This window comes from Talpa occidentalis, unplaced genomic scaffold, assembly GCF_014898055.3.
Source record: "Talpa occidentalis isolate TD23 unplaced genomic scaffold, MPIMG_talOcc4v2.1 talOcc4.2, whole genome shotgun sequence".
Lineage (NCBI taxonomy): Eukaryota > Metazoa > Chordata > Mammalia > Eulipotyphla > Talpidae > Talpa > Talpa occidentalis.
This window is the reverse complement of record NW_023602073.1, coordinates 56,205,261-56,228,086: the sequence shown is the minus strand read 5'-3', so window position 1 is coordinate 56,228,086 and position 22,826 is coordinate 56,205,261. Positions and strand designations below refer to the sequence as shown.

The 22,826-nt window shown below is 52.9% G+C and overlaps 1 protein-coding gene across 1 annotated transcript; it reads left to right on the top strand.

Annotated features, from left to right (window-relative positions):
• The first annotated feature begins 8,847 nt into the window (after positions 1–8,847).
• Positions 8,848–20,583, top strand: IP6K3 (inositol hexakisphosphate kinase 3). Its single transcript, XM_037519535.1, has 5 exons — positions 8,848–9,046; positions 15,297–15,507; positions 16,512–16,687; positions 17,732–17,907; positions 20,116–20,583. The coding sequence occupies exons 1-5, from the start codon at positions 8,848–8,850 to the stop codon at positions 20,581–20,583; spliced, it is 1,230 nt and encodes a 409-aa protein (XP_037375432.1).
• The last annotated feature ends 2,243 nt before the right edge of the window (positions 20,584–22,826 follow it).

Below are 22,826 nucleotides of genomic sequence, written 5' to 3'. Positions count from 1 at the left end.
TGGGTTCCCCAGTGAGCTGAGCCCTGAACTTGAGCCCAGCATGGTCCTTGGGATCTCCGGGGACTTAAAAACATCTAACTAGGTCTCTTCCCCAGAGATTTGGATCCTATAGTTGGGCCCGGTTTGCCACAATTTTTAAAAGCTACTGGTTTGTTAACCTTTTTACTGTGACAGACTCAAAGCCTACAGGACAAACTAGAGGGGATGATATAATGCACACTTGCACATTCCGTGCACCTGGATTTAAACGGTTGTTTAAATTATGCCATTTTTGCTTCGTCAAATTTGCTAAAGTATTTTGCAGAACCTCCCAGCATTCCCATGGAAGTTCCTCAGGAGGTTATGTAACCCCAATGCCATTATCCCACTAGTAAAACTGATGACTCCCTGAAAATGTCTACGATCAGTCCACCTCCAATTTCCCCATTTGCCCCCTAAATGTTGGTTTTTTTTTTTTAAGATTTATTTATTTATGCATACAAGAGCTGGGGTACAGGCCAGAGATGTGGGGGTGAGAGGATTCACCAGAGACAGAGTGGGGAGCAGAACAGGCAGAAGGACTGAAATATACTGCTGAGGGGAGCAGTGGGCGAGACAGACGAGGTCTGCCATACCATGTGGGTAGCTCGCTGGCTGGGGATTGAACTCATGCTGCAGAGGCTGCGGATCACTTCATAGTGCTGTGCTTAACCCCTTGTGCCACCAGGGAGGCCCACCCCCTAAATGTTCTTAACACTTGTTAGGCCAGGATCCAATCAAGGTGCATAGGGTCAGTAAGACTTTTAATTATTTTTCAATCTGAAGCATCTGTCTTCCCCACCTGCCCCAATTTTCCACTCACTATATTGAACAGCTGAATTGCTGGGCAATTCAGTTGTTGCACAGGAGGGTAAGAAAACAGCTGGCTCAGACAACCTTCACTATAGGTAGGGAAACTGAGGCCCAGAGAGGAAGGCCCAGAGAGTATGAGGCAGAACCAGGTCCCCCTGTCCCTCCCATGGTGCTTCCAGCTTCCACAGAGCCAGCTCCTTATTAGGGACCTGGGAGATGTCTCCTGCTCACACAAGTTGTGGCCCCTGAGAGCTTCCCCACCCTCTGCTCAGGGGGCCTTGGGGGCAGCGGGCCAGGCGGAGCCCACCCTGTGGCCAGCAGCGTTCCCAGCTTTCTCCTGCTCTGACTAGGGCCCTTGAACAAAACCTTCCCAGGCAGCATTTGGGTGGCTGCTACTTGGCTCAGCAGCAGCGCAGGGAATAGCGATCAAGTTTAGAGCAATGGCACAAGGGTGCTTCAGGGAACTGGCTGGGGGAGGCTGGTGCAGCGAGAGCCGCTGGCAGCCCCTAACCTCATTTTTCTTACTCTCCCTTACCCCAGCTGGCCGGCCGGTCTGGTCCAGCTGCAGAAGGGGCTGTAGGGTCTACCTGCCCCCGCAGCGGGAGTGGAGGGTAGCTGAGTGGAGGTGGCTCAGCTGTGCTCTCCAGAGTCCTCCCCTCCTCCTCCTCAGGAACACTCCCCTCAGCCACCCAGCCCTGGTTTTGTAGTCCCTCCCCATGTGAACTGACCCAGGCACCCCTCTCCTCAGAACATGCTTCACCTAGGGCAGGACTCCCCCGCCCCCAACTTCCAGCCAGACGGCCTCTAGAAAAAGCAAGCAGGTGGCAAGAAGAGACAGTGGAGGAAAATCAACTTTGAGGAGAACTTCCGAGCATTTTAAAAACCACCGCTGGGAGGAGGCAGGGTACTTGCACCACTGACGGGGCTCTCTGTGGGCAGGCCAGGAATCCAAGGTGTTCAAGGAAGAACATTCCTCCCGGTGGGGCCGGCTGTAGTTTGGTCACAATGACTCCTTGCCTGGGGTGGTCTGGATGTGTCTACTGCTGCCCTCTGCTGGGGAGAGCTCATCTTCTCCATGAAGAGACTCAGGGGGGCTGAGGGCCAGTGATCCCCGGACTCCCCGCCCCCCTCTCCCCACCCCCACAAACACTCACTACTTCCACCCCATTGCTGTGTGTAAAAGTCTTTCTTGCAGCCATAACCACTGGCAGAACCTTCTTTCTCTGGCTCATAGGTCTCTCAGGCAGGAAGGCGTGGGGCAGGGCGTCAGAGGCTGGGAAATGTGCAGGTCTGAGTGATTAGCAGCATCCTGGGCAGGATCCTGGGTGCAGCTGCGAGGGAGTCTGCTGGGAAGAGGCTAATGTGCCACTATTAGCCATGCAGGCCCACCCTGCCCCAGGACCCCTGGGCTGTGGATGAGGTCAGGACAAGCTAGAGCCTCAGCCTCCCCAGACTGGCCCTTCCAGGGGCGCTCAGCTCCTTGACTTATCTTTGCCCCATGCATCTCCTGGCGTGACAGCAAGCTCAGAACATTGCTGGTGCTACTAAGGACATTTGTCAGTGGCTGAAGGGCCTCTAAACTAATAATCGCTGTATTAAAATCGCATTTGGTTCTCGAGCTGAAGGAACGTTGGGAGATTTTAAATGTTAAGAGAAAAGGAGAGAAAAAAATCTCTCATAGGATAAAATCAGTCCCAAAGTTTCAGCAACTGAGGAATATGAAATATTCTGAAAAATATGAAATTGTTCTGTGGTTCTGGAAAGCAAGCGTTCCCCAGGGAAATGGATGCCTTCCCAAAGCCACATATTTCAGCCACGGTTGGCAAGGTGATGAGGTCAGTCCCCCGGCATTTGGTATTGATCCCACGGGATCAGGGCCCACACAGACAGAGGGCATATGTCCCATGGTCCTTGAATAATTTTTAGAATGGATTTTAGAACTTGATTTTTCTCTCCCCAGAAAATAATCTTGAGCCTTTCCGGACTGGATGGCCCGAGATGATACACAACCCTCCACCATGTGAAAAACTCCGAAATTTTCCTGCCCATTACTACCTAAGCGGTTTTAAATGGTTTTCGGGTCCTCTCATCTCTAATAGATTAAAAAACGTTCCCTTGGGCATCGCAAAGGCATTGACTTTTACTTGGACCAAACCTCTGGCTCCAAGAGGCCTGCGAAATGTACATTAGAGCTTCCGAGGCGAGAGGGCAGGCCATAAACCATGCTGCTTTTGAATCTACAGCCTGACACGTTTTATATTACAATCTTCTTTCACATAAGCTGTTCTTAATTATCTCCTTCTGACGATGCTCCCCCTCCTCAGATTTATTGGGATGTGGTCCCAAAGGCTTCCAGGCCTGGGATCTCAGGCAACTCCCTCCCCCTTGCTCTGCAAGGAGACCAGGCAGGAACCTGGTTGGAGTGGCTGAGTGCACGCTCTGCTCGCCCCACCACCCCCCTACACAGCATGGAGGCCACAGTGGCAGGGCCTAGCTCAGCATCCTACCTCTTCCTGCCCACACACCCCCTCCTCAAGCCAGTCTCCCAGCCTGCCCCTCTACCTCACCCTGCACATGCGCAGGCATGCATGTACACACACTCCTGAGACAGCCCCCATCTCTCCCCTCCCCCCCTGCCGTGGGCCTACATCCCTCCACCTCTCAGACCCCTCACACCACCCCCACCACAGCCAACAGCAGGATCTCTCCTAACCTTCCCAACTAGGACTCATTTTTCAACAGTATTTTTCCCTACAAATCTCCCTGCAACACTCATTATACTTCAGTATCTGTTAAATGAGAAAATAGATGATGATAAAAACTACTAGAAAGTCAATAATGCCTTTAAATGAACTTGTATTTTGGTAATCAGCAACGTACTTGCATGCCTCTGAGAAATTATCGTGCTCTGTGGGTAGGTCCTACTTTCCTAATCTGCAGCTAGTGTTTGTGGCTCTGGGTCAGGAATAACTGGCCCAAGGTGAGAGTCCTTTGCCCACAGCCTGGCCATCTACACTGCCCAGTGCCTGCTCATGGGGGCATGATGCCTGGGTGTGGCACCCTCGTTGCCAGGTAGAAGTTCCTGAAAGGCTCCCATGTCTGATGGGAGGCACTGGGCCATGGCCGGGAGAAGGCCTCAGGCCCCAAGAGCCTCACTTAGGTCTCAGGACTCCCAGAGGGAGATGCCAGGGTCAGAATGGGTGTAGGCTTTGAAACAGACACACCTGCTGAATCCCAGCTCACAGGCTCTGGACCCTGGGAAAGTTCTTCAATTTTCTTCCGTCTCAAAAGTATTTTCTTGAGAGATGGTGATTGTAAAGCCAGTGATCCACAGTAGATGTTCAACAGGGCCATCAACAGCAGGTGATGATTATATGGGATATGTGTGCGCACTGAATATGTGAGTGCCTGACTCAAGTGAGGTCGCTTCCTATAAGGGGGAAGGTTTCATCCTGGGTGTCAGGCTGTGAGCTGGTGAATTAGTCAGGATGGGCTAACTTGTGCTGCATAACAAACCACCCCCAAAGCTCAGTGCCCTAATAGGGCAGAGATGGGTTTCTCTCTCGTGCTACATACCCAAGACTACATATCATCACTCAGGAAGTGACTGTGCTTCAAGGTTACCGCGGTCGGGGGAGAGGATGTGGTGGAACCACTGGCCCTTAAAGCTCCTTCTCAGGAGTGACAAGTTGCTCCCAGCCACATTACCTCAGCCAAAGCCCATCATGTGGCCACACTTACTTTCATCAGGCAAGCGAAGTGCAATCACTTCGCTCCCCCAGAGACCTCCAGAATGTTCACGGACAGCCCTGACCATGATCAGGGTCAGCCAAATGGTTTCCACCCAGAAGGAGCCGACAGGCTTTGATAAGATATAGATCCTGACTAATTCAGTCCAAGTTTGAACCTCTACAAGTTTGATTTGTGGTTTCCTCTAGTACCTTCCCTAAAATGGAGTGACGAGTTCTAAAAGAGGTATGTCCTCCGTAAATGTTAATGAACTCAGGCCTGGTGTGTGATCAGTTACATACACAAAGGTGACTAGTAGTGACGACCTGTGATGCCCTCAGCCACCTGGGCTTGAAAGGTGGACTGTCATTGTCTGGCACCACTGTTGTCATCTGTTCCCAGTTGTATTTGGAGGCCAAATACAACTGCAGACCCTGCTGTCTGTGACCCTCCTTTCAGACCAGGGAGTGTCCTGCCACCCAGTGACAGGCTGGCAGTCACTCAGGTCCCACAGGGCTGAAAAGCAGAGGCTGGTACTGACAGACAGCCCAGGGCTTCCTTTAACCACCAGCTTAATGGCTGGGGCCCATCAGAGAAATTATCTCTTGAGTCTCCTAGAAGGAGGCCCAGAGTTAGTTCATTCAGGACATGACCCAGTGACAGGGCAGGAGGACACAGGGATCTGGAGCCATGTGTCACTGCTCCTGGGGGAGGTGGTCTGGGTGTGCTTTGTCCTCCACCCCCTCTTCCCATCTCACCCCTTCATCCTTGCTCCCTCTTCTCCCTCCCCAGGAACCATAGGGAAGGACACTGGGTGAGGGGTCTGGGTTTTGGGGCCATGGAAGGAGGTGTGGACTGGAAAGAGGGACACCTGATGCTCTTGGGAGCCTAGTGTGTCCAAGGCGTTGTGAGAGCCTGTCCAGATTGAGTGCCTCACTGGCCTTTGGGCACCCAGGCAGAGTCACAGGAGCCAGCCCTGAGAACAGTCTCAAGGTGGCAAACCTCAGTGTAGAGATGCTTGGGAAGAGGACTCCCCAGGGAAGTGCCCACATTCTGTCATCAGACCATCACCCCATGGCTGGGGCAGCGGGTGATAAACCAAGACCCAGAGCAGTCACCCATTTTGGCCCAGGGGCCCAGCTTTTTTAAAAGTATAGGATGGCTACCCAGCAGACCCCCTCCTTGTCCCCCCACCCCCCAGGCCTGGGGACTTCCTGACTCAGTCCATGCTCTGAGGGGCTTCAGCTGAGGCTCCTGAGAATCTGACATTGGGTTGGGGGCTCTGGGAATGACACCACCCCTCAGGTCTCGCCAGAGACCAGCCAGAGGCCCTGAGGAGGTCAATACCAAGCCCCAGCTCTAGGTGCACCTCCCTGACCCATCATGATGGCGTGTGGAGGGGAGGAGCCCAGCCCTCACTAGTACATGCTTCCTGTTACCCGGTGGGGGGTGGGCAGGCCAGGGGGCCATCAGGATAGGAGAACCCAGACCGAGGGTGGGGTGAGAAAACCTGGGTCACTGTCCCAGCACAGTGACTTGCAGGTGAACTTGGTCAAGTCCCAGGCTCCTTGAGGCTCAATTCCTGATTCTCAAAGTAGATCAATAGCAGCCCTAGGCTCCTCCCAGCATGGTGGCTACACCTGGGCTAAGGTGCCTGGGTTCAAATCCCTGCTCTCCCCATGCCAGCTGGGTACACACAGGCAAGTTACTTAATCTCTCTGCACCGCATTTCTTCACCTGTAAGATGGGCTGGTCACACTAAGTACCTCATAGGTACAAAGATAGTTATGAAGCTCAAATGGGCTAATCTGTGTAAAGCACCTAGAACGTTGCCTGGCACACAGCAAGCACTGTGTGCGTGTTACCATGTGTTCTCATTTTCTCTTCCCCACACTCTCTGTGAGTGACGTCCATGTTCTTCAAGCTCTTTGGGGAGATGGGGGCTGGGGGGAGAAGAGCAGTGCACAGCCAGCACGAGCACGAGGCCCTGCCTGGGACACTGCCTGGACATGTCAGCAGAGCAGGCTTACTGCAGTGGGGCCAGGCCTTGGTTAATGCTGGTCCTGAGGAGATAGGCATGAGGGACGGGGCCCAGACTCCTTCTAGGAGTGGCTATAAATGAGTTTTACAACCTGGCTATCCCTCTGGTCACCAGAAGTGCCTCTGCCTCCCTCTCTCTGGGGCCAGATCAGCTGACACAGAAGTGAGCCGGGCAAGAAGAGGTGTTAGGCAGCCTAGGTTTTTCTCTCCCTTCTTCCTCCTTACCATCCCCAAGCATGCATGTAGAATTGGCTTGCCCATTGTGATATCCTGTGTGATAACCAGACTGGAGATGTCAATTCATTGCTGACTTCCAACTTCCCTCCGCAACTAGATGTCTCCCCTCCAACTTTTCTCAGCTCCTGGGACAGGAAGGAGGACGGGCCTCTGTGTGGCCTTAAAGCCAAGCCAGGAAGTGGCCTCTACCCCCTCACCACTAGGCCTCAGCCCCACCCCACCCGAGTGCTCACCCCAGAATCCCAACTTCCCAGCCTTGTTCTGATCATACAGGCAGCTCTTTGAAATCTCCCCTTGCGTCCAGCAAAGCAAGTGTACATACCAGGCAGAACATCCACCCACACACAACCCCTTCCTAAAGGGGCACTTTGGTAGCCAATGCAGGAGAGGCACCCTTGCAGGGGATGAATGGTGCAGGCTGAGACTGTCACTGCCACCTGGTGCTGGGGACATGGGTGGGTGGCAGGAGTCTCTCCCAGCCAAGTCCTGAACAAACTGATAGGCACTGCTGTGCACACTGCCAGTCAGCCGTGCCATGGCCCAGGCTGAAGGTCACTAGAGGGTTAATCATGCACAGCGCTTCCCAATCTGGTCGCATCCTTGGCCAGGAGTCCAGCAGAGGCGAGGGTATTAATAACTCAGTGGTGACGGGCACCGCTGCAGGAATGTGCTCTCAGACAGAATAAAGACAGCCAGAAGAGCCTCCCCGTCACAGAGTCTCCCCAGCACACTCCTGAGACAAAGTCAGGATCTCTTTACGGACTGCCTTTCCAGCCCAGACTTCCAGCGCTTGCCTGAGGTCCAGAAAGCCTGCCCTTGGGGAGGGGGAGGGAGCAGCAGGTGGAAGAGGATGAGGCAAGAGACAGGAGCCCACTCGTCCTCTATCCCTGGCTGCTGGCAAGGGTCCCACATGGCGTGCAGACCTCTCCTGCCGTGCCCGCTGCTCCCCTCAGCAGTGTATTTCATCAGTTCTGCCTGTTGTGTTCCCCGCTCTGGCTCTGGTGAATTCTCTCACCCTCCCGTGCTTCTGACTGTACCCAGTGCTTGTATAAATAAATTTTTTTTTTTTTTTTTTTATAGAGGCATGTTTTATTTATTTATTTGTTTGTTCGTTTGTTTCGTTTATACATGCACTGGGTACAGTCAGAAGCACAGGAGGGTGAGAGAATTCACTAGAGCCAGAGCGGGGAGCAGAGCAGGCAGAAGGACCGAAGTACACTGCTGAGGGGAGCAGCGGGCGGCAGGAGAGGTCTGCGCGCCATGTGGGACCCTCCTCTGGTGGCCGGGGAGCAGCCGGGGATCGAACCGGCGCCGCAGAGGCTGCGGGCAGCTTCGCAACCCAGCACTCAACCGCTGCGCCACCGGGGAGGCCCTAAATAAATATTTTTAAAATAATGAAAAAAAAATGAAGCATGCCTGCACCCCCGCCCCCTACTACAAGATGCCAAGTGCCCCACCAGCACTTGAGAGCTGACCACGGAGCCTGCTCTCTTCTCATTGGGCCCGAGATCAGTGGTCCCAAAGGCAGACAACTAACATGAGGCCCTAAGACAAGTCTGCACTCTGGACACTTCCAGTTGTGTGCACTGTTTGATGTTTTTTAATGTTTAATATTTAAAATCAAAAGGTACAAAATAGTATTTAGTGAAAAGTGTCCCTCTCAGTCCTACTCCCTGCAGGCAACAACAGTTACAGGTTTCTTGTGACAGATTGTTCCAGAAGTAATCGATGCCTATTTACAGTCTTGTTTAACTACCAGTGAGTTGTGGCTGGTGGAACCTTCCAAGCACCACCCGCCCCCAGCACTGCCTCCTTTACATCACTCCCACCTTTCTCCTCTGCTTCCTAGAGGCCCCCCTGCCAAGAGCCCTTGGTGGGGACAGCAGCAGAGGACCACTGACAGCCCTACATTCTGCCCAGGAGCCACTACCTCTACCTCAGGAGCCGCTACTTCTACCTCGGGCTCTCCTCTTGCGGGTTTGCGGGACGCCCCGCTCCCCGCGCCAAAGCATGGTTGTGCGGGGCAGCATGGACACCGGGGACGCCGTGGTGGACGTGCAGCTGGAGCCCTTCCTGCACCAGGTCGGCGGGCACCTGAGTGTGATGAAGTATGACGAGCACACCATCTGCAAGCCCCTCATCTCCCAGGAGCAGAAGTTCTATGAGTCCCTGCCGCTGGCCATGAAGCAATTCACCCCTCAGTATAAAGGTGAGTGTCCGGGCACTGCACGCAGCCCTGGCGGCCACGCTGGCCAGGCGGGTCCGTGAACTCCACACCTGAGCCGCAGTCCTGGAGCTCGGTGTGTGTAAAGGTTGTGGGGGATACGGGTCCCCCTCCTGCAGCCCGGCTGGCCTTCACCATCCCAGTTTCTCTGAACTCACCAATCCTCCAAGTCTGGAGTGCGAAGCTTAGTTGGTTGGCATCCCTACAAATTAGCTCAAGCCACCAGGAATTGAGAATGGGATAAAATGATACCCCAGCCCCACCCGCCCTGATGGGTCATGCCGGTCGGTACTCTGGGCGTGCCACGGCTGGGTCCCGTGACCACAGCAGGTTAACAGGAAAGGGAGAGGTCTCCCTCAGGCTCCTCTGGAGACCCCAGGGAGTGGTGGCAGCCTTGGGCCGAGGACGGGTGGAGTAGCTGCAACATGGCAGGGTAGAAACCAGATTCCTACTCTCGCGCAGGCAGGGTCAAGTAAGGGGGTGACCGCCCTCCAGGTGTAGCTGGGGAAATGGTGCAGGGAGCTGTGTGTACTCTGGATGCGAGCATAAGGCAGGTTCGGGAAGAGAAAGCTAGACAGGGAGGGCTGCCCTTCTCAGGCCTGTGGGGAGGGGCAATACGGGCAGCCAGCCAGGATCCATGGCTGTTTCATTCACGCCCAGCTTCCAGTGAACAGGCTCAGAGGGCTCAGCCAGCGATGACTGCCAGCCTTGAGCCCTCAATGGGATGCATGTAGAGGAAATGACCTCCTTTAAAGGATTTGCAAATGACCTCCTTTAAAGGATTTGCAGCTCCTGCCTTCTTTCCCAAGTATCTGTGGTGAAGGCAATGATAGTATCTAAATATGTCCGTCAAAAAGTCACTTGCATTTCAATGATAGAGATGACTAGGAGGGATGGGGCCTATCTGCCTGTGGACATGGGTGTTTCTCAGAGTATAATCTAGATAACCAACTTTACCAGAATCACCCACTGCTGTGTGTGTACACCCATACATATAATATATATTGTATGTAAACATAAATATATATTCTTAATGCATGTTCCCAGGCCACACTCCAGACCTGTGAATCAGAATCTTGGGGCCAGAGCCTAGGAACCTGTATTCAGCATGCTCCAGATTGACACCCACTGGTAGGGGGGTCAAGGCCTTGAGCCTGAAGCAGGGCATCTGCATAGGCCTGCCGGGACCCCCTGAGAGTCTGAGATAAGACACAGGTCATATACTGAGAGCTGGGGCAGCCGGCCAGCATGTGGCCTGTGCAGGCCTCCCTTGGCACCTTCTGGGGTCAAAGATGCCGCTCCCCATTGGTTGTGGGTCACTGCCCATCTTGTCAGGGCATCCACTGGAATTAACCTCTGTCTTTTCACAACTACACTGAACCCAGCAAACGGGGTGGCAGGATCTTAGATGGGATGGTGTTGGCTCTCAGCATTTCATGATTTTTCAATAGAGCTGAGACTGCATGCCAGGGAAGCCACAGGCAGACTGGGAAGGAGGAAGAGGCTGGTCCATCCAGGACCCCACGCTGATGCCCTTCCTGCTCCCCATCTGCAAGTGTTGCTCCCTCTGGTGGGGGAGACTGTCACCATTCACAGGCCCCTGGGGCTGGCCTACAGTTCGGATTCCCCCCGGCCCTACTTCCCTCTTCAGGTTGTGAGCCTCCCCGGTGCCTCCTGTCTAGGGGCGCCACTAACTTGCTAGATTAATTTGAGCCAAGGCATCAGAGCTCCATGTGTCACTGACACCGGGAATGCTTCAGCCTCTGCCTTCGGGCTTCTCTCAGAAAACAGTTTCCCAGTAAGTTGGAGGGGGCTGGGTCAGAGAAGCACATGACACCCCTCAGATGAAGCCATGCAGCCCTGCAGAAGAGAGGGCAAGGAGATCCTCAGGCTGAGGCAACACCCAAATATGAAGTTTTAATGATGCAGAAGTGCTGATTCACTCACTGGTCAGAACATCACCCACATGGCACCAGAGCCCAGGAAACTCCTAAAGAATCACATCCAGGAAGGCACTAGAAAAAGGTCTCACCAGAAGTGAGACCCTCATGCTGAGATTCCTGGGGCAGGAGAGGTCAAGTTTTAGCTGGGCTCTTAGACCATCAGGCTTCTTGTCACACCCCGAAGAAAAGCACTACCAGCTAACCTTCAGTTTTCACTCAGCACTGAATGTGACTAAGTCGTTTCTGTGTACGAACTCACATTACCCTCACGACACTCTGAGACAGGTGCTATCATCCCCTTTTCGCAGGACGGTGAGGAAGCTGAGGCACATAGAAGCTACCTGACTTGCCTGAGGCCACACAGACAGTAGGGGCAGAGCAGGAGTCCAAGCCCCAAGGTCTGACTCCTGAGTGTGTGCTCTTCCGCATCCACCACTTCACCCGATAATCAAAACTGAAGAGCAGGACTCCTCAGAGCCGGTGCTCAGGGGTCATCCAGACCACAGAAAGAAGGGATGTGCCTTGCCAAGGGTCACTCAGTGGCCTCAGGTCCATGTCCACTAAGCCACTAAGTGGAGATCTTGCTTTTTCTCCTGATAGGAATAGTCCCAGGCAGAGAGACCTTTTCCTAAGAGGCCACCACATGCCAAAGAGACCAGCCTCTCCCTCACAGCACCAGAACCACAATGGTGTCAGAGGTTTTGTAGGGACAGCCCCAAAGCAGCCTCCCCAACAACCCAGGAGCTCACCCTGGAATTTCTGTTAGGCCCCTGGGCCTAAGTCCCTCTGCCTTCCAGTCTGCCTGTCAGCTTTGGACAAGCAAGGACATACTCCTAGGTCTAGTTGGTTAACAGATGAGACAGATTCATATTACAGACAGTGGTGAATAAATGCTCTCAAGAGCTTAAAAATAAATACATGACAGAATATTCACAGAGGCTGGGGAAGCTGCTCAGCCAAACCAAAATTGCTGAGATGCTTTGGGCATGTCAATCATAGCATAAGTACTCTTGCCTGCCCAGCTGGCATGATGGCAGGTGGAGGTATTGGGGGAGGGCTGGTGAGCAGGCAGACAAGGGCTCTGGCTGGGCCCCTCCACCCTCCACTCTTCTGGCCAGCCTGGGGCAGCTGCGTGCTGGGAGTCCATGGCCTCCAAAGTCAAGTCCCCATGGGCCCACAGGGCAAGCTGGAGGAGGTGGGGGTGGGTGTGCGCTGAGGCTCTTGATTAAAGAACCCAAGCCCCTAGGAGTCTGGATTCCCTTGAGGGCTGCTCCTGTCAAGGGCAGGAACTCGAGATGGTTTCCAAAGCTGCTCTGCTGTGGGTCCCAAGCTTCAGGGGGATGGGCTAGGCTGAGCCGTAGAGGGGTGTGAAAGAGGGAGGGAAGACGGATAGATGGAGACACAGAGCCAGTCATGGGCACGAGGAAGACAGAGCGAGAGGGCAGGGACATGGCTGGCTGTGTAGCTCTGACAATATGAGAAATAGAAATGACTTTGGGATTTTATTGGTTTTGGGTTATTTGCACCTCTGCTCACTTCCATTTTTTTAGACATTTAGAACTGATGAGCTCAGACAAGAGCTGGAGTCTGGAGAAATGGGTGAAGGTCAAGTTGCTTGTCCTTTCAGGGAGGGCTCATGGGACTGGGGGTTCCCTGAAACTGGTTTCTGGCAGGCCTGTTGCTATAGCCTCACAACTAGGAGGGGGATTCTGGGGGTGGGGGGGGGGGGAAGAGGCACTGCTGATGGTAACTTGAGCTTTACAAGAGCCAGAGGGCCTTGCCTATGGCTGGCACACCTTTCTGGGCTCCCTCAGCAGCTGGGTGGCCCTGAGCTCCCCAAGGAGGAACACAAGGGGCGAATCTGGGGCCTGGGAGTGGTTTCCAGATCAGTCCTCCCTAGAATGAGCACAGCAATGCTCCTGCCAGAAGAAACAGGGCAGGAAATATAAACACCATGTCCTTGAGCTTCTCAGTGCTCCAGTCCTCTGGACTGGTGAACCCCGCATGAGGTGGGGGAGCAGGACTTCTCTGTTGGCTCCCAAGGAAAGGATGACCAGAACAAATGTGACTGGGCACACAGCGGGAGTGTTCCCCAACCATCCACGAGTAAACACAGCATGACAACACCCAAGTCTCCTGATAAGGTCCTTAGCTCCTTGTGACAGCTTGTTCCCCTCTTCCATGTCTACGGGCAATGCGGCCTTCTCAGAGTGCCGCCCTTACCAACTGTGTGACCTTGGGCAGGCGATCCAGTTTCCCCAAGCCTCGGTGACCAAGTCAGCTGCCTGAGTGGTGGTACATCATAGTGCTGGCACATAGTAGGTGCAGAGGACAAGGCAGTGGCGGTGATGACTATGTGTCATTTCCCTGACCTGCTGTCAGCCCCACCTGCACTAGCAGAACAGCTCTGCTGGGCTCCGTGGAGGGAGGCATGCTGGGGCTTCAGCCAAATGACAGAATGCCAGGTTCAGGTATCGAATTATCATTAGTATCATTACCTCGCAGGACACAGGGGCCCAGGATGAGCTGAGGAAAAGCAGTATTTTCAGGAGCTAGAGAGTACTGCATGTCACTCTCAGGCTGTGAAATCAGGGCACTGGGAATGTGAGATGACGGGGCTGGCCCAAGGAGACCGCTGAGCTAGGCACCGACAGCCCTTAAGAGCAACTTGCTGGATTATAGAGCAGCTCTGAAAATGAGTGTCTGCACCAAGCAGTCCAGGAGGGCCAGGCAGGATGCGAGCCGGGACAGGAGCTACCTTCACTGCTGGGTCAGCAGAAACCACCATTTACGCTGAGAAGGTGACCAAGTGGCCAGGGGAGGAAATAAACACCTTGGAGGATGTGATTGCATGCAACTTACCCTCTCAGTAACCGTTCCTGCAGAAAATAAGTGGTACATCTGAAGGGGCTTAAGTGAGGAGGACTTCTAGAGGGACCACTAGCAGACGTGCATGCAGGCCTTAAAGGAACAACAGGGGTGAGCGAGGAACCGGGGGACCAGCGCCCCTGGGTTTGAAGGGCTGACATGAGGAAGTAGTGGAGCTGGCCCAGCAAAAGGGAGCCCATGGAGGCGCACAATTTATGGCAGTAGGGCAGAGCTAATGGGATAAATACTCCAACCTTCCCCCCACTAACCGAACCATCAGACTGGGGGGCAGGGGAGGGAATGGAAGCCACTGGTCATAGGGCAGCATCTCAGGCACAAAGCAGGGTGGAGAGGGGTCTGTGTGGGCTGGTCAGGGAGGGAGCAAACAGCTCACAGCATCAGCTATAGGAAGGAAAGGGAACCAAGAGCTCCAGATATCCGGTTCTCGAAAACCTGCTTCAGTGGCTATGTCCTGGGCCCCGCCAGGAGTACCGTTCCTGCTTCACCAGAACTCTGGTGTGGCTGGGCACCCCCGGAGGACCTGCACTCTGCCACCAGCGTGAGAAATCCACTGGGGGTTACCAGTGCCAAAGCTAATTACTAGGCTGGCCGATGTCCCGGAGGAGAGCCCAGTTAGCACACTTGTGCCCCAGGTCTCCTCACACGCGTTACTTTTAGCAGTGAATGCAGCAGGATGTCACGCCTAGAGTACAAACACGATGGTGAGGAGAGGCTGGAGAAATCTCAGGAGTCTTCTGTTTTACATCAAAGAACCACGTCCCACCAACACTCCTCACGTGCTGTGAGTGTGGCCCAAGGAAATGGAGAGCCATTGTGTTAGAGCCAGAGACAGGAGGGCATGAAGGGGCCACAGAGTTCTGAGCCCCAGAGGCTGTGTGAGGAAGGCTTCCTGGAAGAGGCTGGGCACGCAGAGATAAACAGAGGGAACAGATGATTAATTAAGGAGAAGAGGTGGGGCTGGGATGAGCCCCCACCTCCATCGTTGCCTCTCTGAGCCGGGAGGGCCTCTTTGCAGAGGACCAGCTCCAGGGTCCAAGCTGAGGGAGTGTGGTGTGACTGGAAGGGGATGGGTGTGCACAGAGGCACCAGAATCCCAGCACAACGTGTACAGGGCTGGTTTTGTTTAAAGGGCAGAAACGTGGCTGAAGGAGGCTGGGCAAAGGTCAGCCCCAGGCTATTTGCGCAGGCTCCACAGCTCTGGGCCTATACTGGAACAGGTTCTGGTTCAGGGAGCCCCAGGCCAGTCCCCACAGCTCTTCCAGATAGAGGTGCTGGAGGAGAGGGAGGTAGACCCGTACCACTGAGCTACAATTCAACAGGATGTTGCTGTTGCCTTGCCACGTGTCTGCGCAGGTGAATTCCGTCTGACTTCTCCCCGCTCTCCTCCCACGCGTGCTCTGCAGGCACCATCACCGTGCGCCTCCAGAAAGACAGCCTCGGCCATCTCAGCCTGGTCGCCAACCCACCCCAGGAGAATGGGGGGTCTTTCAAGGTCTCCACGGAGTCGGCGGTGGCGATATGGCAGTCAATCCAGCAGACCACGGGGGGCAGCAGCGGCGCCCGCCCCCTCGCCCAGTGGCAGCACGCCCAGCTGGCCCACTCGCTCACGGAGAGGTGAGGGCCGTATGGCAGAAACGGGCCAAGGACGGGCACTGCTACCACCTGGGCCAAGGGGACGGCTCATCGTTAGGGCCAGAGCAGAGAAAAGGAGAGATTCAGATGAAGGCTCTGTCTAGAATGGCCAATGCGGCCAAAGAAGGAAAGAATTTCCTTCTCGCCACTTTTAGAGGAAAGACCCCGATGCATTTTCTCTCAGAAGCTGATGCATGTGCAGAGCACGACACAGAACAGGCATTTGGTACATATTTGTCTAATTAAATACCTGTTTCACTGAGACCATGAAGCGTCGGGGGGGGGGGGGGGGAGGAGGCTGGCAGGAATCTGCTGAGCAGAAACCCCAGAATAGTTGACATAAAGGAATGAAAAATGTGGCTAATGTGTCCCAAAAATCCCCTTCCTTGGTGGGGGGAACAGGAAGAGGAGAGGGGTCAACATGGCACCCCAAGGGGCCTCAGATTCACAGGCGGTTCAGGGCACCCAAGGTCCCTGGAGAGAGCTCCAAAACCTCTGATAAATGTTAGCTGACCTTTCTCAGATGAAAGTGATCCTTGGGGATTTTTTAAACATTTATGGAAAACAAAAGGCAGCTAACACAATGAATGCACCTCCTTCTCCAGGAGCGCAGAGGAGCTAATTATGCCTCTTGGTTCAAAAAGGGGAAGCTGGTGCACATTACCTCCATTTCACAGATAAGGAAGCCAGGACATTGAGGGCAGGAAGGAGAGGGGACCAAAGACCTGTGGTTCCCATCCCCTATGGCATTTTGAGACCCCAAGGAGCTGACACCACAATAACAAGCTAAAGCCCCCGTCTTCTGATTCTGGGTGGGGCAGCTGTGCAGGATGGGTTCTTAGAGGTCCTGGGGCATCCTGGAGAGTAGCCAGTGATGGTCCATGTCAGAGTTCAGCCTGAGAGTCCACAGTTGGTCACAAGGATGGGCACCTCTCCCAAGGCCTCTGGCCACAGCAGCCCCAACTGTCTGCTTCCCTCGCCCACAGCCCAGCCACAGCACTCCTGAGATCCGAGTTCCACCTCAACACCCAGGTCTCCTCCTTGGTGGAAGATGCCGAGGGATGCCAAGCCGAGAGGAGGAGCTTTAACCCGTGGGGCCTGCACTGCCACCAGGCCCACCTGACCCGCCTGTGTGCCGAGTACCCGGAGAACAAGAGGCACCGTATCCTTAGGAAAGAGGGGTGACAGGCCCAGGGCCAGAAGTGGAAAGGGAGACACACACACACACACACACACACACAGGGCCAAGGGAGGGGTGGGTGGAGAGAGAGATGGACGTGAGGGAGAGTTTGAGGCACAAGCCCTCAAACTTGAGTTGGAGAAGAAATCAAAACTCTCCCAAAAGGTGCGGGGAAGAAAAACTGGAAATTAAGCTTAACACAGTGTCCCTGCTTGGGTAGTGGCCATGTCTCTGAAATCTGGGCATAAAGATGGGCTGGGATGGGGGTCCCTGGGCAGAGAAGGAGGGTGACTGCCACATTGGGTGAGGTTGGCAGGGGGCTCAGAGGGCTGGGTGGGTCTCCACACCCCAACTTCCCTGTCTGCTGTGGAACTGGTGGAGTGAGAAGGGGAGTGGCTCCCCTTAAGGGACACACAAGGTGGGGAGGACTCTTTGGGGAGGCAGCCCCTCCCCTCAGGCTGCTACATTCTCAGAGCAAATTTAGGCTTGAAATGTCCCTTTGTCACTACCGGGCTCCTTTCTGCAAACGGGTGGCTGGTTTCACAGTATTTACTAAGACACATCTGCAACCCTAATCCCTAAGAAGCTTTTGCAGGATAATTACTCCACTGAAATTAATATTCCTGCAACTCATCTCCGAAGCTAACATCAACCCACTTCTCCCAAAAGGTATTGGCCCATTCAGTAACTCGAGGTTTTAGCCTTATGATTTTCTGCCATAAAATGCAAATTGGGCATGGCCTGCCAGGGATTTCACGCCCGCATTTAAATTTCAACCTCAGAGCAAAAAAAAGGAAAAGAAGCTCACATACTCATAAACTCCCCCTAAATAAATGGACTTATTAAGGCAAGCTGCAAAGCTAATACCTTGAATTCTTAATAGCGATGATGGCTTAGCTGTAATGAAAGAAACGGGCATGGAATGGTGCCGGGGGGAGGGAGTCTCCAGCCAGCCTCAGTGAGCTAACTGCCTCCGGGGGTGGCGGCCTGTGTGTCTCAGGAGCCTCCCTTAACTCAGCATGACAGGTTTCTTGTTGCTGGAAAATGTGGTGTCACAGTACAAGCATCCCTGCATCCTGGACCTGAAGATGGGGACCCGACAGCACGGGGATGACGCGTCCGAGGAGAAGAAGGCCCGCCACATGCGCAAGTGTGCGCAGAGCACCTCAGCCTGCCTGGGCGTGCGCATCTGCGGCATGCAGGTGGGCTCACGGGTGGGCAGGTGGGCCCAGGAGCAGGTGGGCCCAGGGGTGGGTGGGCAGGCCCACGGGCGGGCAGGCGGGCGGCCTCCGGCACATCCTCTGTCTAGAGAACGGCTCCTGCACAGACCCCTGCCCCCGGCTGAGCCCTTCATTTTTTTTTTTTTAAGATTTATTTATTTATTTACACAAACACTGGGTACAGTCAGAAGCAAGGGAGGGTAAGAGAATTCACCAGAGCCAGAGCAGGGAACAGAACAGGCAGATTGACGAAATACACTGCTGAGGGGAGCAGTGGGCGCGGCAGGAGATGTCTGTCACACCATGTGGGACCCTCATCGGCAGCTGGGGACAGAACCAGCGCTGCAGAGGCTGTGGGCAGCTTCGCAGCCCAGCGCTCAACTGCTGCGCCACCAGGGAAGGCCCTGAGCCCTTCCTTTTGGGGGAGCAATAGAGGAGGTGTCCAGGCGCCACTCTTTCACCAAGGAAATGCGTACCCTGTTCTAGGACATCCTGAGTGCCTTTAAGAGCACCTTTCAAGACAGTGGGGTCAAAAACCCACCATTTTTTAACTCAGTCTCAGGGTCTTTGGCAGCTGAAACGTCTGCATGGGTTCTGCCATGTTGAGAGCAGATCTTTGATGACAGTGTGTGAGCAGGGGCTACGGAAAGAACTAAGAGAAAGCCGCCCGCGCTCTGTGGACAGCACACTCCCCTGAATGATAAAGCGAGCCCTCTCCTTAGAGGCTCTAAAACAACCTGCCCTTGGCATTCTTATTAGCCATTCCCTCTTCTCACACCACCTTTTCTGCTTCTTTTTGCTACCTGTTCTGGTTAACAATGTGGGAAGGTCTTAACCTGTTAAACCAGGTAAAGGAATGGTTAATTTTTGATTGCCCAGAAGCCACACTTCATTTTTGCATCTCTGATGTGGCTATGGCAGGGGCTGAGCCGAACAGGAGGAAATAGCTTTCTCCACTGGTTCACTCTTATAGTCTCTCTACTCAAAGTAAACCCAGGCACCGATTTGAAGGTAAATACAGCTTTCCTTAATTGAAACTGCCACCCCTTAAAGCTGGAAGTTGAGCCTATAAATTCGTTGCACAGATGTCCCTCAGAAGACTTAGAATGTAGTCCTCAAGAGAATGAAGGACAATGATTTGTGGTGTAAATGAAATCTCTCTCTGGACCTCAAACCTTCTGAAATTGACCTGATTTATTTAGAGAGTGATGCCTGTCATGTCTTTATGACGGCTAATTTAGCAGCCCATCTCCAGCCTTTCAAAGGCAACACCAGGTCTATCATGTCTTTCTGACTTTTTTCAACACTGGTTTTCCATAAACATGTCATAATCTGAAGGCATGAAAAACCTGAGAAGCTGTCTTGGCCTGGAACTGGCAGCCCTTGCTGGGTATGCCAGCAAAGGTGTGCCAAGCCACCCTCTGGCAATGCCAGCCGCCTGCCTCTATTCAGCCTCTGTGCTGCCTGTGCCATCCGAATGAAATGGGGGTGGCTGCCGCTGTCCCCCCATCAGCATCTCTCTTCCATCTGCTCTCTTCTGGTGGCCAAGACATGGCAGGGGAGGGGAGAGGAGCTGGTGCCAAGGAGAGGAGCCACCAGCCCCACGGAGCTGCCATAAGACCTCCCTTCCCCCACCAAGGCCCCCGCAGCCCCCCTGGCAGACTGAAAACTCCATCCACACCAGTCCTGGCCTTTTATCTTCAAACAATTCACCCCAGTCTACCAAGAGTCATTCCTGTTTCCTTAGAATCTGCAGAAAGGACTTTATAAACTTGGGGAAATTTTAATCTAGTTGGCTTTCCAAGGCCACTGGCTGTGATTTCAGACTCCCACTAAAGCTTTAGAGCTTGGGTTTGCTAATATTTGAATTGGAGAGGGCCAGAAGCCAGGATTTAAATCATGATTTGGAGGGTGACATTGGGAATTCACAAGAAAGGCGATCCAAACCTCCTCCTCGTGAGTGGAGGGTCACCTCTGGAGGGTGAGGCATCTTTAGACCCTGGATCCCTATTAAAGGTTTGCACAGAAAGCATTTTAAAATGCAAAAGCTCCAAAGGTGCTTGATGACAAAAATCATCTATCTGCTCATTTCAGCCATTCCTGCCCCGTGTCTCCTGGAAATCTGTTTCTGTGAGTTAACTTTTTTTCAAAGATTGTAATTCTCTGCATTTTCTCTTCTTTTAATGTAAGGTTTATCAAACTGATAAGAAGCAGTTTCTCTGCAAAGACAAGTACTATGGAAGAAAACTCTCGGTCGAGGGGTTCAGACAAGCCCTCTATCAGTTCCTGCACGACGGAACCCGCCTCCGGACAGAGCTGCTGGAACCCATCCAGCAACAGCTCCGGGCCCTCCTCTCGGTCATTAAGAGCCAGAGCTCATACCGGTTCTACTCCAGCTCTCTCCTCATCATCTACGATGGGCAGGAGCTGCCAGAAAGAACCTCGGGCGGCCCGCATGCCCAGGAGGCTCTGCAGGCGGCCCACGGCAGCTCCCAGGGAGAGCTCGCCAAGGTTGACATCCGGATGATCGACTTTGCTCACACGACATACAAAGGCTCCTGGAATGAGCACACCACCCATGATGGACCAGATCCGGGCTATATTTTTGGCCTGGAAAATCTTATCCAGATCCTGCAGGATATCCAAGAGGGAGAATGAGATCTCTTTGGCCCATTGGGATTTTTCTAGAGTATCGATCTCAAAAGGGACCTCTTGGTAGCTAGGATAGTCAAGACACCCTTTTGATGTCTTTGTGATAATTATATCTACATTCAAAAGTCATTTCTAGACATGGCAGGCTATATTCACAGCTGCTAAAGAAACCAGTTCTGGAGGTAATTCCACGGGCCCTGGCACCTTGCACTAATGCTGGTCCCTGCAAATGAGACAGTCAGTGTAAACTGGCCCATTTAGCAGTTGATTGGGAGGTACAGCATGAGTTGGAGACCAGCATTGCAGTGAGATTCCGGAGTATTTGCATTTAAAAATGCTTTGTTGTTGCTGCCAGTCCTCACAAGCTGTGAGGCAAAAAAATCTTACTTGAAGAAGCCTTGAAGAGTGAATTCACAAGTTCAGTTTTCTGTTCGCCTGGGCTACCCGCCCCAAGGGCAAACAGAGCTAAGAAACACCTCTTCCTTCCTAAGAGGCATTTTAGGTGGGGCAGGGTGAAGAGGGACAGATCTGCCCACCACATTTGTACCCAGGTCTGAATGGACAACCAAGACACTGTTCTCCATTTTTGCCCATGGAGGGTCCCGACAGACTTCCTAGTACCTACTGGAAGCACTGATTCTGCCAGGTTCCGACCACAAAATGGCTCTGACCATGAAAAGCTGCTTATGGTGGGGGTGTAATGCACATGAAGAGAAGCCACGTTAAACTACACTCTCCACTGTCTATTTATTTATTTGGGGGGATGGGGTGAGGGAAGAGACGAGCCAGGAGGACCCAGGAAACCTGGCACAATGTTTACAAGATTGGTGGACAAGTGTAAATACGGAACAAAGAGTAAACAGTTTTAATTAATTCCTTCTTCTGCAGTGTGGAAACCTATTACAATGCCCTTGAGTCAAGCACTGAGATACGTTACCCAATTAGGGAAATAAATTTGTTAATAAAATTGCTGAGGTCACCAGTGATTATTTGGTGTGCCTTATTACCCTTTCTGTTTGCGTATTCTGATCATCTCACTGTACGGCAGTTCCAATTTATGGGTGACTAGAGTACACAGCAGGAACAGTTCACTGATTTCCTGCAGTCTTTTGGGGAGCCAGGGTGGGTAGTGGTGGCTAATAAAAGATCTGCATGTATCTGTGAGGCAGGCACTGGCTTGGAAGTATGTGGATCTTTCATTTGAAACTCTTACAATACAAGATAAAATAATGTTTGCATTCTAGTGGCTAATTACCATCAACTTTCCAAAAATCCATATTAATAGAAGGGAAGTGTGGCCTGGATAATAAAGAACTTTTATTTAATTTGGGGATATATTATGTGGATCTGAAAGAAAGTTAACTTCCCTAATTATGTTTGGTGGAGGTAATGATGCGACTGATGGGCATGCTCTGTGCCCACGGTGGGAAGGGTTGAGCCAAGCATGCTGGGGAATAAGAGGGAGTCAGCTGAAAACTAAATATTGCTAACACAAAATGGAGCCCTAAACACTGCTTTTGCTAGGCCACTTTCTTATTTGAGAACCTGGTACCACATCAAGTTCAAAGCTCCCTGGTTTAGTTTCTGATTCCTGCCTCCAGTTCTCAGCCCTGGGTATTGTGGGACCTGCCTGAGCATAAGATGGGGGTGATCGACAAGAATGGAAGTCTTTTAGGGCTGGCCACCCATGTCGATAACTGTGCCACGACCACTCTCATGGGCTGCTTCCTTAGTCCCACCCATAAGATGCCCACTCTCAGCTGCTCCTTTATCCCATGGCACCTCCCCATAAGGCTGTCTTCCTCCCTGATAAATCATTTGAGGCCCAGCCTGAATTTCCACCTCCTTCCCCAAAGAACTCTTGAATAAAAGTGTAGTTTGTCACAAGGGACAAGGCTGGCTGCTGGTTTTAGATGGTGCTGACTGAACTCCTGGACTCAGAGGGGTCACTGTGGTCTGGAAATTTGCATAAGGCTTTGCAGCTTCGGCAACTCAGCCAAATAAGCCCACCCTATTATTGCAAATCTGGACAAATGGAGAGTAACAGAAAGTTATGACAAGAGAAGATGATGGGTGTATGTATTTGACATCTAGTCTGAGTTTACTTAAAAATGGCAAAAGGGGTTAGGGAGCCCTAGATATCAGCAATCAGCAATGTCTACTTGTACTGAGCAGTGGTTTCCTTCTGATCTCTTTGCTAAACACTGTGGAAGATCCGGTTCTTGAGAGCCTGGATTCTAGTTGAGGAG